General features: G+C 35.4%; 1 protein-coding gene across 3 annotated transcripts in view; it reads left to right on the forward strand.

Annotated features, from left to right (window-relative positions):
• The window catches only part of LOC134531000 (G protein pathway suppressor 2), a 61,465-nt gene extending 44,452 nt beyond the window's left edge, over positions 1 to 17,013 (forward strand). For all 3 annotated transcript variants that reach the window (XM_063366419.1, XM_063366418.1, XM_063366420.1), the window contains 4 exons: positions 2,024 to 2,233; positions 8,149 to 8,315; positions 9,544 to 9,666; positions 15,837 to 17,013. In XM_063366419.1, coding sequence (XP_063222489.1) covers positions 2,024 to 2,233; positions 8,149 to 8,315; positions 9,544 to 9,666; positions 15,837 to 15,959 — 623 coding nt within the window. In that variant the 3' untranslated portion in view covers positions 15,960 to 17,013. The remainder of the gene's footprint in view (positions 1 to 2,023; positions 2,234 to 8,148; positions 8,316 to 9,543; positions 9,667 to 15,836) is intronic.
• Positions 17,014 to 17,955: the final 942 nt, after the last annotated feature.

A 17,955-nucleotide genomic window follows, 5' to 3' on the forward strand; every position in this document is an offset into this window, starting at 1 on the left:
AATGTTTGGCCACAGTTACGTCACAAAAACCTGTCGAGATAGATACATGATGATTGTGTACAGTGTCAGTTCACAGACATTTAAAACAATGAGAGAGGAAGGGAGGACCGTAAGTACTTCTGCAAGGCCACACATACTCAAACTCACACATACATGTCCACTCCCCCTCTTTCTCACTCTCTGACTATGTAGTTTATTTTTATATTTGCCCCTCTTGTTGAACGCCAGCTTGGCAGACAGCCACGTCACTTACCAGCAGTGGTCGGATAGCAGCCCAACAGGCGGCAGACGCTGCACAACGGCGCAGTTCTTGATGTTTTACATGCACTGCTGAGATATTTTAATTTAAACATTTTTTACCTACTTGTAATTTATTTATTAAAAACAAACACAGGCTAGTTATTTAAGCTCATTTTCAACCATACAGTGCAATATTAATTTTTTTTCTCCCAAAATGAATAACGATCGCATGAAGGAGCACTACATGTCAGTAAACAAAATATTGGCTTAAATTGTGTGACCCATACACGGGTAAAAATGTTAAGTAGCAAATACAAGTTATGTGGCATTTAGGTTGTAGCGTTGCAAGACCCTGTCCTTCCCAACTTTTAAAATAATTTTTGAGGAATTAATGTGATGTTTTATTCATTCAGAAGGTATAGCTGATTGATTATATTGTTTCAAGGTTATAGAAAACAATTTTTTTTAAACTTGTATTTTATCATAATTAATAGTCTTTAAAATAAATTTGGTGGTGGGATGTTTTACTAAAAAAAGGTTGTTAACTATATTTTTACGGGTTCTAATTTTTCTAAGTTATTATGTGTGTTAATGCATGTTATCATTATGTTATTTAATTTTAATTTTGTTTTAATGTCTATATTTTACATTTGGAGTAATTCAGAAGCTTTCCTTATGATTCTAGAACATTTGAGTAAAAGAAAGGACGAGAGGCAGGTGCGCAGCTAGATGGCGCCATGGTTTTTTCAGACTTTTTTCAATACTGAAGCTTTCTGGTGCTTTCTGTATGCATTATTATGATGGGGAAGTTGAACTTGTGCATTTCCCTCAGTATTTATTATCTGACTAAAGAAAGAGGGAAACAGAAAAGCAGGCACAGACATTTGGAAGTTTTTCTGTAGTGAAAAATATTGTGATTGGTTACTTTGTTAAAGCTGTGTTGTAATTGGGAAAGTATTGTGTCTCCCTCCTCCCTGTGTGGCTGGAGGCAGTGGCGTAATGCTGCCAGTTCTCTGCTGGATGTTGTCTAAATAAGTTGCGTTCTGCAGTGGCTCAAGCCAATTATGTAACATTTGCTAAGGGACGAACTTTGCAGCTGTGGTCCGGGCTGCGCTGATAATGAACTTCGTTTCAGACATTTAAATTTGAATTTCATCGACCACAGTCGTCTGCTTTCAGCCCATGATGGGGCTACAGTGATTTTAGATGCCATCCCAAAGACACCTTTGTCCTGGGCTTGTACCATCGACGCTAAGCTATGTCGGAATTTATTTGTGAGGTGTGAGTATTAAGAACATTTTGGACATCAAAATTAATAAAAATTCACATTTTAGAGCAGGGAAATTTCATTTGTTTTGTTATGAGAGTGAGCATCATAATGGCGGACAGTGATTTGTTTTTGTGCAAATCAAAAAAATTAATCTAAGTAAAAGTTCTACTAAATCTTTTTCTTCACTAAAAACTCCATAACCAAATTCGTACTTAAGCTTTAAATTAAAATCATCAACAAATATCTTTCTACGAACATTCACATTTTTATTATTATTTTTGAAGTCTTCTGTGAACGCTGCGAGTCAGGTCGTCTTTTAGCCGGGCAGATCTGAGTTGTAAAAAGTTACCTATATAAAAATATGACAGTTCCAAATTATTGTATAAGTTTGGTATAGTTTATATTATATTGTTGGTATTGTATTTTCATTCTGAAGCTGATTTGAGTTTGTAATTTTCATTCTGAAGATGATTTAAGTTTGTAATGTTCATGTTATTTTGTATGTTCATGTAGAGAACACGCAGTATGCAGGATCACAGCCATTCTACGCTCCTCAAGTGCAGACGTCGACGACGGTCAACTATGTTCCATCTGGCACACAGGCAGTATACACGTACACAGCCCCTCAGTATGCGCAACCGTCTGCAGTGCCGTCTCACTCCCGCGATGACGTGACGAAGCAACCGCACGCCGTCTACGTGTCTCAGTCACACGGCCAGCATGGTGAGAGTAAGCTTGGGGCATGTATTTAAATGTGGTTTGTAAGCTTTTTTAATTTTGAAAGTTTAAATTTATAAACTTCGTGAAGTTTTTTTTGTTAAAAACAACTTATATTTTAGCTACAGTTTAAAATTAGTCTTTGACAAATTAAATCAGCTAAAAAAAATAATGGAAACATTTTGCAAATAGGTTTAGTATAGAGATTATGGAAAATAGCATTTATAAATTTTTCAAGCAATTTAAGCTCCATTGCTTGTTTTGATATGTTTCTCAGACTTTTTTTCCTTAGTCAATTAGTTCAAACAGTTTTACATTATTTTAAATGTAGCTACTAGAATGTTTAAAAAAATGATTTGTCTTAAATTGCAGTTCCCTTGGATGCCCAACTGATTTTGTGTAACCCATTTTCTAATATGAAGATGTTAAAGTATTAAACTGAATTCATGTTTATTCTACTACAGGTAAAGAAGACAATGTGTTTTCTCCATGTGAAAATTTGGCCTAGGGGACATTTTGGTCTCGTGGTGCATAGTTGTTCTATATGCGTGACATGACAAATGTTAACCTTTCATGAAAAATGTTAACTCTATATTTTTGAATGATGGTATGTGTGCTGACAATATTTGATTTACACATGAGGTATTTAAAAAAATTATAAATTTAACATTTGTATTGTCCTCCATCTTTGAAAAGGTAACTAGTATGCTCATAATTGCCATTTTAGTTACAAATCAACAATATGCATGATCATTTTAGTTCTAGGGCCCTAAATAGTAATGAGATTTTAAATGTGTAAAAATTATTTCCTAGAGTTACAACTGTTCCATGAAAAAATTTGAAAATGGTATTTTTTACAACTATATTGACTTGATTATCCAACAAACATTACGTAACAAACCGTTCATGATTTAAAAATATTTTAAAAGTAGATAACATAATGAACAGTATTTAATTGTACCTAAACCTTATTTTAGTTGCAGGTAATAAAATACTTTGAGTATTGCAATGTTGCCAACAGAATAGCAGGAACTTATTAAAACAGAATTAATACACTTAAAATTTTTTTGCCATCATACGTTGTGACTCTAAAGACTATTATTGGAGGGAATTAACAGAGTTTACTTTCAGCCTAGATACCTGAGCACTAATTCTCCTTCCTTAACAAGCAAAACCTAAATCTGGAAGTTGTATTGTTTCAAACATGACTTTAAACTTCACACGCATGGTTACAAATTTACATGAAAATTACAGCGGGATGCAAATTGTTAACATTTTATTGTGACAAACTTAGAACATTTATATTTCAAACTTTTAGTATAATTAACCCTAACATGAACCCACACATGCTTTTAGTAGTAACTTAAACATCATAGATAAATCCATGTGAGATGTGTAAGATATGAATATGGCACATACTGCACTAAATGTACAGCTTGACTCGATGACAGTATGTTTTTCAACCTCATCTTTCTATAGCAATTACCGTAATCACTCGCGTAATGTCTGCAGTAATTTGACCACATTTTTGGCCAAAAAAATGGGGTGCGGACATTATGCGAGGAAAAATACAAAAACGCCCAATTTTGTGTCTTAATTATTACTAAAAAGGCACAAAACGTATCTAAAATCATTTTGGATTTCACTAGCTATTTTAAAAGAATATTGCTGCGGGATCGCTTGCAAACAACCCGGCTTAGACCATGTTTACTTTGCTGTAATTGCCACCGGTAAGTCTCGCACCCGCCGGAACATTAAAAAAAATTACGCGCTACACTGAAATAAGTGTGGTTACGTGTGCCTTATTAATGTGATTAATATGTGATGGATTAAAACCGCTATTAACGGCACGGCTGCAATATTTTAGCCGTACCATATCCTTACGTGCGGCGTAGGGAACCAGCGAGCTGGCAACAGCGCAGTGACTCACCAGTTACACATCTGCTGCTGCCCCTCCCGGCAATCTGATGGCCTTCGTGACGTAGAGAAGGAGGAAGGGGAAGGAAACATTTAGAGCGTGAGAATGGCCAAGGGAGGGATTCCAACCAAATGTAAACAAAGAGGGGTTCTGTTCTGTCCTGACACGTAATACAGGATACACACTAATTAAAGATGACGTTTCTTTTACGCTGCGCTGCGTGTCTTACCTCAACAGAAAACAAGACTGATCCACGCCGTGTTGCATTTGTTGACTGCAACTGTTCTTTTATTTTCCGCCACTGACGAACACTTTTTTCGTGCACTTAAAACTCCCTGTTCCCATGCTCTTCAGCATAACGAACAACTCTTAATTTAAACCGCGCAGTGAAGGATTTATATTTACCCATTCTGTACTCTACACTACAAAACTCTACGCGAAACTCATGCCTTGAACTTGCGTGCGTGTTGGTCAGCTGTGTTTACCGTTACCGTGCTTTGTTCAGTTCAATGAATTTCGCCACCCTTTCAGGACAGGAGAGAAAGGACAGCTCAAGGTCACGGCTTTGTATACAGAGCCGTCAACTTTTCATTCGTACTGCATCCTTTAGGGGTGGCCAAAGTTGTGTTGCCCGCCGTAGACGACTGGTGCGGGCATTATGTGAATATTTAATTTTTTCTTTTAAGGATATATAAATAAAGGGTGCGGACATTATGCGAGGGCGGACATTACGCGAGTGAATACGGTAATATATCGTTCACAGAAGAAAGCATATTTATGTTCATGTGTTATTGTAGGCTGTGGCCATGGCCTCCAAATACTCACACAATGACCCGATCAGGGGTCTGTCACCAGATAAAAATTCTGTGTATACCTACTTGAGAGTGTCATTCACATTCAGAGCTGATGTATAATTTTTTAAAGGAAGTGACTTGTAATCAAATTGTAATGTTACACCCTAAATTTGATTAATTAGACTCGTACAACATTTTAGTGTTGAGGAAACAATTTTACAAATGTTTTTAAACATACCTAGGTGCAAATAAGCAAATGTTACACCATCAGGTTGGTGTCCTTGTTCATTATAATTATCTTCGTCAAAGGTTGTTGGGTTTTGCATGTGTCGTTCAATATTTTTAAAAATTATAAATATGATGTATAACAACTAAATAATGTGTATAGCCTAAAATGTCAAGATATTGGGTAAACCTCGATAAATTTTATATTTAAATACAAACATTTATGTCAATTTTTTTGTGCCCAAGTGTGTTTGAATGGGACAGTCAGTGTATGCATTATAGAGACTAGTTAATAAATAATGTACATACATATTTGCTGTATTTATAGCCACCACTTTAAAATAATCCACTTTGTGTATATTGTATTAAATAGGCATTTATATAAATATCGCAATTTTAGGATCCAAAGTTTGTTATCTTGATACAAATAGGTTAGCTGGTTTAGTATCCAGTAAAATGTTATGAAACTCCTTAACTTTTTTCAAAAATATCAAGACACTAGTACAATATTTTATTAAAACATGTAAATTTATTATAAAGACCTAGATCGTGAGCCCAAGAATCCTGTAACCTAACCTAGATAGTAGGGAGAGCGAAGGGGTAATGGGACAGTGTAAACATCTTTGTTCTGGCAGTGTGGAACCACGTGGTCGGGCCACGTGATGAGGTGGGTGTGGATCCAAGTGGTAAGTTAGGGGGGTGTGGCACCACGTGCTCGGGCTATGAGGCAAGTGTTGTTGTCCTCTTCTGCTGGTGTCGTCACAGGTGGCCATCTTGGTTCATTTTTCCAAAGCTAAGGAGCGCTTGTGTGGTATTACTTTATAGAATAAAAATCTTTTATCATGGCGACCACGCCCTGAACTTGAGGACGCAGATTGGCAGTCAGTGACGCTAGCCACTAGACCAGAGCGTCTGTTGAGGGAGAAAGAATTAAGTAAGGAATATATACTTTCAGTTGGTCGGTGGTACACCCAGAGACAAACCAAACTTATAGTACTATTTATAATCATATTTCAGAACTCCACCATCTTTTTATATTTAAAAAATATTGTCTGCTATCTATTGCCATCGTTTTTTATGATGCCGCCAAGTTTATTACTGGCGGCATATTTAAAAAAATACTAAAATGTGCCATATTTTTATATTAAAAAATACTGTCTGCTGTCAGCCGCAATATTTTTTTTATACCTCCGCCAAATTTAAATAAGTCGTCTGCTAGGGAGCGTAATATTTTTTTTTACAGTGTCGCCAACTGTGAAAAAATTTAATCATCTGCTGTAAGCAGCCATATATTTTTATTGGCGCCACATTCAAAAATACTGAAGGTTGCGCTATTATAGTAGTGGTTATGCAGAAGCGTGCCACATTAAAAAAAATAAACACTTTTTTTTTAAAAATCATTAGAGCCACTATCAAAAATACTGAATGGTGCGCCGAACATTTTGAAAATATTGCCATCGTTATTACTGGTGCCTAATTAAAAAAAGAAATGTCTGATATAGGCTGCCATCTTTTTCACTACTGGCTCCAAGTTTAAACTTGTAGTAATTATTTTTTAAAAATTCTACTGTGCCAATTGTTTTTTTTATAGTACTGAGTTATGGCGGGATATTCAAATTTAAAAATAATATATTTTATACTGAAAATGTCATTTTAATTTGACATATGTGCCGACTACCACTTTAACAAAGCTATAGACATATTTATTAGAAGTATGCTTATAGTGCTAGCTTACAGCCATATTTTTTTACTGTGTAGTATTCCTTTATACTTAGTAATATTTCTGTATAGTATTTAAAAATATATAAGTAAGTTATTCTTTTTAAGTATTTCACTTATTAAAGTATTTATACCTATATTAATAAAGGTCTTCATTTGTCTTATACCCCTTACACAAGGAAGTCACAAACCTGTTTTATGTGGTTAAATAAATTGCTAAATGTCTTGCTGTAATAGCTTCTGCTGATAGTAAATATGATGCTGTATTATTTGGTGTTGCAAACAAGAATTTTATGCACGGTAGAGGACCTCAAAGCTGCTACTATTTGTATAAGACTAGTTTATGCTCTAGTACTTATGTCGCTGTTGCATTGACCCAGCAGTACTTATGCTGCTGTTGCACAGAGAAGGATGAAAAAGAGCAATTTTTATAATTTATTGTATGGTGGGGGATTTGTGCTTTTGTATCCACTCTTACAAATTCCCTGTGTCGTTGATGTTCCGTATCTTTCACATTTTGCTTTATTATGAACTTTTATTTTTATGGCTCTGAATCTGCAAGCAAGTGTAGTTAAAACTGATCTCCCTCTTTTGTTATTGAAACTGCTGGTTGACAAGTCCAGGCAAGTTGAGGCACAGTGGGCAAAAATATCTTACACTCACCAGCTTTCCTATCCATCATGGCTGTCAAGTCCTTGATCTTGTCTGTGAGTGAGCAGAACGATTTTTATAGCTTTTCTACACTCATGCAATTTGGTCATAAAATGCCATTCAAATTGTTTTTGGAATGCATGTGGTTGAACAAGATTCCTTTCTTACTCAATACCAATACCTGATGGAACTGAGTTGGAATTTTCGAATGTGGGAAACACATTGGACTTCTCAAGGGTACTCCCATATTCTGCTATCTTCCATTTTGATTGCATCTGTTTTCTGTAATATTATTTTTCATAATGTGAAACTCTTTAATAATTGACCGATGATCTTGTTTAGGGATACCTATAAAATTAGATTTTAGTGTTTTCAGTTTGTATTCATGTTGTGTTTGTTTTAGTTGAAAGGTAATGATTTAGTATTTAGTGAACTGTAATACATATACCTAACTTTAAAAAAGAAACTTGTATTCCTTTTTAATATGACCAAAAATAATTTTTTTAAATATCAATTTTGTATGCACAGCGTATTATATAATTGTGATAAGATAGAAAATGAATAAATTGTTGAGAATGGACAGCTTGGAGTGGAAACTATGGTCTTTGGGGCAGCGTACCTGACACCCTTGCACCAGCCCCTGGAGCAGCACGCGCCCAGCAAGCCCCCGTCGGTGTTCCCCCCGCCCCAGGAGGCTGCAGACAAGTTCTACTCGTCCATCAGGCCGGCCACCCACGTGGCCATCCATGGAGGAGCCATCCCTATACAGCAGCCTCCACAGGTATGACCATGGATTTCTCTAGAGCGTTAACAATATTATTTCAGTTTTTAATTTTTACAATAATTTACATATGTTTAAAGTTTGTTGTTTATTACTTCCCCTAGGGTTCGTTTGCCTCCTTAATATGCTTAAGTCGTTAATTTGTGTGTGTGTGTGTGTATGTATGTGTGTGTGTGTCTATATGTGTATATATATATATATATATATATATATATATATATAGAGAGAGAGAGAGAGAGAGAGAGAGAGAGAGAGAGAGAGAGAGAGAGAGAGAGACAATGAGAAAGCCAATATTTTGTGGTGTTATAAAAATTGTGAATTTTGTCATTAAAAATAGTGAATTTCACCTTTATCATCATTTAAAATTAAAACACATGTAGGCTAATAATAAGTATACCTCAAACACAATTACGTTGGTCAACTGTCTCAAAATTTCATGCCAAGATACTTAAAATGTGTACATAGAATAATTCTACATATATTGATGAAAGTTAAACAAAATGCTGTAACTAAAATATTTAGTATTTCCGTAGTTCATGTAAAGTTATAAATATTAAAATTAAAAGAACAGCTAATCATTTTATTAATTGCACTGTTATAATCCCAAAATCTGTATACTTATACATTTACTTGTGATATTTCTCTGTAGGTCTTTAGCCATATCTGTATAGTATCGGCTAGACTGCTTGTATTAACTTTTAAAAAAACCATAATTTGAAACTAAATACATATTTTTACTTAGTACATATTATTTTAGATTTTTAAATAAAAATCTAAACTGAAATATACATGAAAACAATTCTATATTTTAATGTAAAAACAGGATCACTTAGGTGAATTTCACCTCATATTTGTGTTTAGCCTTGCATTTTGATGTTTTGTGGTGTATTGACATCCATTTTGGTTATTAGCAGAGTATTGACTGAATCTCACTGTTATTTCACTTTAATTGCTATTCACCACATAATCTTGCTTCTAGATGTATACATATATTTATAATCCTTCAACAAAATAATAAATCATATAGCCAAGAACAAAATATGTAAATGTATATATCTGTGTGTGTTAGTGTTTGTGCGCACGCACATTTGCTTGCACGCACGTATGCATGTGTATGCATGTCAACTAGTTGATTAATGGGTTGGAAATCATTTAACTTTACCTATGTTGATGTTCAATCTACCATGTTCATGATGTGACTCATCTAATAAGTGTGTATGTCTCACAGGGTGGTAAGACTGGGGGAATCACTTCAGGGTACCCCATAAGGGCGCAACCAGTGGCCCCACCTCCTCCACCGTCTCATGCTGCTACCAGCAACACCTACCAGGCCATTCCATCGTCCAGTCACGTAAGTGCCTTGCTTCCTGACTCCCAGCTTGTTGAGTTCCCCTCTGTGTTTGACTGGGCTCCGTCTTGAGCAGTTATATTGGCGACAGGCATGTAGCCGTGTTCGGATTGAGACAGGATCTATGTTGGTAAGATTAGCAAACTTCTCTGCCCTCTCTCGGGATACAAACCTGTTGCCCCCAGTTAGCTCGGGGAATGGATGAAGCGAGGTTAGGTGATGGCGGACCATTCATTTTTAGACTATTAGAGTTTAGAGGTTTGCTAAAATAGGACATTGGTTTTCTAAGAAAAATTCTATGGCTATAAGGTTTAGAGAGAACATACAAACAACAGTTCTGGGGGAAAAATAAAAAATTCACAAACATAAATTTACTAGGTTTGCTAACCAGGCCAACGTTATATATCCAGACTTTATTTTTATGTTTAGTGCAAAAGTAATTAGATCTTTCTAACTAGTAATTTTCTTTTAAGTTACCACTTTATCAACCATTTCAGTTTTATAATGTTAGCATTTTATAGTTGTGTACTTTTTATAGTTCAGTGTTAATGAATTTGGTATGACTGAATTACAATCAACTTATAAGAAGGCAGTCTCTTTGCCTTTATGGCCATGTAAAAATAAAAAAAATACTAAAAGCCAAGAAAAAGAGACAACTTTCCTTGAAACAAAATGGGCCTACTTTATATAAGAATATAAATTACAAAATAACATTATTTTAAATTAATAAATGATAATATTTAGGAGTACCTATTAGTTAGTAAGCATGTCAAATTATTGACCAAACAAAATAGTATAGAAACAAATTTTCAGAACCTAAACTTTCACTATCTTCCAAAAGGAGTAAAACAAGCTGTGATAGACACTTTAAACACAATTGCAAAAGGTTTCCGAATACATTTATAAAAAACCAAATTCTTGAAATTATGCAGCATATTATTTTATATTTAGCAATCAATTGTTTGCAATTCTACTAGGGTAGTGAAAACTGCAATGTTATCTCCACATACACTATCAATTCATGTCCAAACCAGCCAAATGCCGGCATAGGGATTTACTTGTTAAACTTAGATGCATGTGATTCCGTCCAAATTGAAGATTTTGTAAACACAATGTTTGATACTTTAAGTTTCAATTTTAATTTTTTATATTTTACTGTGTGAAGTTAAGTTTTCAGGCATTATGTTCTACTGCCGTAAAATGATGTAAGGATATTGGTTAAACCTTGAACTGAAGGACCGACTCTGACAACAACATAGTAACTCTTTAAATATAGTATCACCAGCAAAACCTTTTTAATGAAAACTTTGGCGTTGCTTGATTTACAGGCTACCACTACGCTTTGACCATATTGTTGTAAACCAACCTTTTACTTCTTACTTTAATTCTCTTAGGTTTACAAGGGAACTAAAATAATAGGCGATACCTTGCTGACTCACTCTTATAATGCTTTATAATATCTCCAGTATACACACATTACACACACGCACACACACATGCACACGCATGCACTTTTATGGACACAATAACCGCCTAATTTTTTTAAAAAGTCTTTTCCAAACTGATAAATAAAATATAGTAATAGAAAATCTTGGTCAGGTTCGTTAATGGGCAATATCCGACCAAAGGGGTAGAAATGGGGGAGGTTTTTTGAAAAACAGAAAAAAAAGCTTTAACTCCTATAATATGATGAATATCACATTCGTTTGAACATTTTATAACTCGTTTCCTTGTAAACCCAAAAATCTTTGTCTAAATAAATTTTTTATACGACCAACCATAACAGCAAGGGGTGGGAAAATCAAGAATTGGAGGACAAAAAATCCATAACTCCCTTCCTAGGCACACCATCGAATCCGTTCAAATTGTTTGTAAATTTTAACATTTCTAACATTGATTATCTAGTATGCTGTGACAATCCAGACTTCACTGGCTAATTATGGCCTGAATTGCATATATATAAACAGTAGAAAACAAATTCATCAGAAGTGGCAGGTAGTCTGAGGTGTGTGTATGACTGTTAAATGAATTACAACTGTTAATGGTGATTCTCAAGTAAAAGAGTTGAAATGAATTTGGATTTTTATTCTTCTTAAGACTGGAAACATACATGTTCTTTACGAAACAGGTCCGTCAGAAAACACATTCGCCGATCGCTACTCACAGTCCTATGCCTTAACGAAATAATGTCCCTAGAGACTGTTGTCTTTTAGGTATGGAAAAATGCGGGGAACTACGTCCCGGTGGATCGACAGACCACCCGGGCCTGCGATGCACAACTGGGGCCCACTAAATTCTAGTTGTATACAGTCTGAAAAATAATAAAACAAATGTTAATACTTAAATGTGGCAAGGCCCTGGCACCCAGACCGGTCCTAAACCCCGGGAAGGGGCGACCTGTCTCAAGGTCTGAACACCAGTGTCCAGACGTACCGTCTCTGCCCTCTTGTGGCGAAATTAGCAACTCCTCCGAGCTGTGGTCAAGCTCAGCCTGCCACCTGGCAACTCATGCCACAAGCAGTGCCCTGTAGTTCTTTTGCGAGCTGCCAGATAGCTACACCAGTCTCTTCCATAAGCCCCCTTGTTTTAGCAGTGTACTTGTTTGAGCTGCACAAAGTCGATTTGTGTTCTGTTTCTGCCACCACCCAAGAGATGGCGCTCCGCTTGGGCCGCTGACAACATCGAGCTATCGATGCAGGTGTTTCTTTGCCATTCACTCGGAAATCTTCAGAACCTTTCGGCCCAGAAGCCGAACCTCCATCACTTCTTTCGAAAGCAAGCACTGTTTTAATTAAGCGTTGTTCCCGCCATGAGGGGACTCCACATCGCGGTAGCAGACTGACCACCTCGGATCCTTGGCCAGCACACGGCAAGACATCAGTCGGTCGTCGTACGAAAATGTAGTCGGCTAGTCAAGAGATGTTTTCCCTAATTCTTATCTTAACCAGTAATTAGTCAGTCTGTGTGCCTAGTAGAAATTTTTATACTTTGCTAAATTTCCTGATTATCCTAATTTATGGAAGCGTCCGCACTTGTCTTCGCCTCGCATCCTGGCGGGCTACCTTCCTGAGCGCTACGAGCTACTCCCTGTTTGGTGAGTTTTTGCCTACCTTTTTATTCCCTGACCATCACCGTTTTTGGTGGACATTTTTGCCCATTTACTGACTGACTGTGAACCAGTTCTGACCATGTTGGATTTGGGCTAGTTCACAGACAGGGTTCAAGAGCCTGGAGCGGGCATGATGACCGCATACTCGTTCCCTTCCTCGGAGACCCAGGACGGCTAAGGCGCCCTGGTACCATGCAACACTTCAGCACTTCACCTTCAGCCAGCTAATTTCAAATCTCATACCTCCAAATTATCGGTGATGTCTACAGCGTGACAATTAGATTACTTCTTTGAAGAGACTGGAACATCCGAAACTATTACTTACGGGACTTTAATAACTCTAAGCACTAAGAATTAAAACTCTGGGATTGTTTTATTTGGCCTTATATTGTTTCTTATTCTGTTTAACTATGCCAAAGGAAACCTAATAATAATATTCTAATTAGGGCCAGCCCATACATCAAATGTCATAGTTTTAATATATTTGCCAACCCATATAGCAAATGTTATAATTTTAATATATTTGGCAAAACATATATGTAAGTTAAGTTACCTTTTAACATGTTTACTTTGATCATGTTTTGTTGGTTTATGTTCATTTAATTAAAAGTAAAATTAATATAGAGGCACAGATATATAGACAAAATCGCATTAGTAATTTATTTGTATTTGAAACTAAAAGATTCACCAGTCTCCCAAAGTTTTTTGAAGGGGACATTTACGTTACACCAGTGTAGATGAGTGTGTGTAACAACAGCGACTGTCAGGATGCATGCCAGCCGCACCCACTTACTGTAGTAACTGAGGCTAGGCGATGTTTCTCTTGACAGCTCTGGCAAAATTTCTCGAATTGAAAAATACATTCTGGCACAGCCTCATTAAATACCTAAAATAGTATGTACCTACTAAGTAAAAAAAAAAAAAAACATTATTTAGTTTTTATGTATGGTGTTTTTAAAGTAAAGTAGATTAAAGCAGTCTCTAACTGATACCCTACACAGCCAAAGGCCTACAGAGAAACATCACAAGGAAATGTATAAATATTATGATTTTGGGCTTATAATGTAGCATATCGATTTTTATATTCATATTAATAGTGTTGAATTAATGCAGTGACAAAAAAGTAAAATTTAATTTTGAGAATATGTTGGCAACAGAAATAAACTTAAAACACACTATGTATTAATTTTTTTTTTCCATTGGTAAAAAAGTTATGCAGTTATGCAGGTTTAGTAGTTGCAACTTAAAATGTTTTTATTTATTTCTTATACATATATATGTATATGTATGTATATTAGAGGTGGGGCGATACCACACTTTCGATACTCGATTCTGTATTGTTTTTTCAGTTCGATACTTTCGATACTCCAGGGAAAAATATTTTCCCATTAAGTAACAATTATTACAAATAACATAAATTAGTTTTAAACTATATAAATTCAATCTAGTATACCAGCACAATGTCAGATTAAACTTAAATACATAATGTGTAAATAATTGCATTATATTAATGAAAGATATGAATTCATCATTATATATACATAAAATAAAACAACCAGAAATGTAAAATACAGTCCATAATCAAGTAAAGCTGACATGAGAAACAGTGGCCTTACAAAATGTTATGAAGTCCTTTCTTGGAAAAGGGGGGGGGAAATAAGCCTAAATTAGAAAAAAAAAAATAGGCTATTGTAAAAAGAAAATCAGAAATTTTTGCTTGTTTGTTTCATTTTACAAACAACTTTATGCAGCAGAACAATTTTCAATAAAATTTTAACTTGAGAAACGTAAAAAACAAAACAATCCGATTGTAAGAAAACAATAACAAACGGGTATATTCAGTTCAAATATTAATGAATGCACAAAATATGAGATCCGTGCCTTGGTAAAGTGCGTGCACCATTTTCATAATCATTGCTAGTTTGCGCCACTAGTCTCGCTTGGTGCTGGCCATAGTTGCTACTAGCGAAGTGCACAGTCTTCCTAATACTAACCTATATATGGTGCGATAAAGTTATTTTCTTACGTTTGCAAAGGTAAACAATGAACTTTTTCAAAATAAAAGCATTAAAACGTAGTTTATCAGGAGGAATGTAACAAAAATTTTTTTGTGAATTTTAGGACTTTTCCTCTTCGTAAAAACGTATGAAACGGGAAATTAATGATTTTATAAGTGTATGTTCCAGGAAAGTAAACCATTGTAAATATAGTACTTTCGGCGGGACCAAAATTAATCGGCGTATGACACAGGAAAATGTATGAAACGGGAACGTATCATCGAGGTTCTACTGTCGTTTATTTTGTACGATGGCGACTCAAAACTTAATTCAATACAAATGAACAAGCATTCCGGTATCGAAAAAATGCATCGAACTTACAGTTTCGATACTCGATACTTTGCGATACCGTCAAGTATCGAAGGTATCGTGGTATCGAAGTATCGAAAATCCCATCACTAATGTATATGCATGTGTGTATATGTATGTAAATAACTAGCCGTAAACACAGATGGGAGATGGCAACAGCTGCGCTAAATGGCATGTTTGCATGCATTACCATGTTTTATCGTAAATTGTTGCACTATACCCTACTGGCTGTAGTAAGTTGTTGTTGCATGACTTGATAATTAAAATTTGTACGTCAGCTTACAGCATGCTTTTGTATACTTGACCTTTTAACTAAACGTATTCTCCATGAATAGGTTTTGTTTTTATGAATATCTTTACCTCAACAAAAATGCTTTTCTTGCACAAAATAAATAGGCTCAAGCTAAAATAAACAATGGATCCTGGAGGTTTGCGAGCAGAAAGAAAACAGACTAACTATACATGAAGCCATGCCGCCCGTAAGTGAACCGAGTTCGTTTTTGTATTCATTCGAAAAACCGACCGGAGGCAGATAGCCAGGAGTGGTTCGCGAGCGGATTATTTAATTATTCATGATGATCAACAATTTTCTTCCAGCTGAGGTTGCATTCGAGTGCGTGCTTAAGTACTGTGCATGAATACGAAAGATGCTACAAGATACAAGTTCTGGAACGGTTGTGTGCTTGGTGTGTTGGCAGAATGCGTACGTGAGCCAGGCCCAAGTGTCCGGCGGGCCACGCCTCATGTACAGCCAGGCGGTGCCTCACTCTGCACCAGGCGTGCAGGCGCGCTGCTACGCCGTGCAGCAGCGTGAGATGTGAGCGCCGCAGGGAGGGGGACAAGACAATGCAGATTGGAACCTCTAGGGCTGCTATGCGGAGAGGTTCGGGAGTTTGAAAGTAGTGAGAGGAAACATGAAAATGTCATAAGAATACCTCGAAAGACCATGGAATATGTTCAATTCTAACTTTTGATCCGAAATATAGTGTTAAGTAATTTTCTTCAGCACTGTGGAGTCCTCTACCTCAGTGATGGCCAACTGGCGGACTGCGGCCAGATCCGGCCCACGCGACGTGTTTTCCACTTAAAGAATCTTCCAACTAAGAAATACCTATTGTCATTTATTTTATACTGTCGTGTATTAGCAGTCTTTGTTTGCATGTACGTAGAGTAAGTTGTCAGTAGACACTGTTATGAAGCCATGATATTTTTACAGAAATACAGAAAATAATTATTTATTTATACTTTTGTAATTCACATAATGTTTCATGACACTTATTTTTAGATATAAGATTTATTTTTTTTTAAACTCTTTTTTTTTTCTTCAGATAAATATAATGTGTTTCATCACATGACACATAATGTATTTATTGGTTATTGTACAGAATGACTTGACATTAAAAGTTTGATGTAAGAAACTTAATATTAATTCATTCTGGCCATCGGAATATGTAGTTTCAAAAATTATATCTGGCCCTCTGAAAGAGCGAAGTTGGCTATCACTGCTCTAAATGAAAAAACAATTCCCTTGAGTAAGGATAAAATAATATAATTTTTGAAAGGAATTGTTAATCAAAATAAATTAAAAACTAACTATGAAAAAATAAACATTACAACCATTTTGTTGCAAAAGATCTGTAAATATTTTGTATTTGATTGAAATACCAGTTATTAAAAAAATTACTGGAAATAATGTATTTAATATACATGGAGGTTGATATGTAGGTTGCAGTTTCGATTTGTGAGGAAATTCCTTGTATTTGAGTTTGTTAAAGGTAAAAAAAATTCTATGTATAGTGTTAGAAATGTTATGTATTAGTGGCCTAAATGTGGCAGTGCTATTTTTTTTAAATATATAAATGTATATACTTTAAACATTTGGTACTGTAGTTAAGTATGTACATGCTCTCCAAAATTTGGTCCTTCTGTCACTTTCATTTATGTACCTGATGTAGTAGAGGTATTGGGCATATTTGCAATCATTTCAGTGTGTTTCAATTTCCAAGGCAGCTTATGATTGTGTACTGATGTAGCCTACATATTTTTTTTTTTTAAATTTGAAGCTGTGTTCATGTTTTTTCCCTGGAGAATATACTTTTAATTAATTAATTTCTCAATACCCATCAATAATACTTTAAATCGGTAGCATTGAGCATTGATTGAAACCACTGACTATTAGGTTATACTGAAAGAATCAGAATGCTTTTTCTGGCTTATGCAAGGTAGTAAGAAAGTTGTAATGAGTCAATCAGCTTGTCTGAAGGTGACCTTACAGTACAAATTTCATTACATATCTAGACTGCAGCAGGAGAAAAATACTGAATTTTAAGGTGAGTTAAAGAAAATATTTCTGAAGCTTTTTGGAGTTATATTTTTCACCAAAATTGTTACCAAATTACATTCCAAATACATTTTTCCAAAGGTTCTTCGCATACATACTCCAACAATTATTATTTGTTGCATTAACAAAGAACTAACTGTTCAGAGGCACAAAAACAGAAGAATTTACGATACAGAAAATTTTCTATGTTAATGTCACATTGTTAACTAATAACTGAGTCTGTACTGCCAGGGACCCTTATGTTTATAGATGTGATTGCTGCACCCTGGACGAAAATGCAGATACCTTTGGCCAAAGCAAAATTTCTAGTTAAAAAACTTGGATAAGGATACTATTGGAGCATTGCCTTGAACTACGGACATGAAATTATCTGTACTGCATGTGCTAACAAAAAATTTGTAAGCGGCTAAGCGACGATGGATCAAACACGCAGATATTTCCGCGTTAAACATCTTTATTTAATTTTTTTAATTTAT

The sequence above is a fragment of the Bacillus rossius genome, chromosome 3 (genome assembly GCF_032445375.1).
Source record: "Bacillus rossius redtenbacheri isolate Brsri chromosome 3, Brsri_v3, whole genome shotgun sequence".
Classification (NCBI taxonomy): Eukaryota; Metazoa; Arthropoda; class Insecta; order Phasmatodea; family Bacillidae; genus Bacillus; species Bacillus rossius.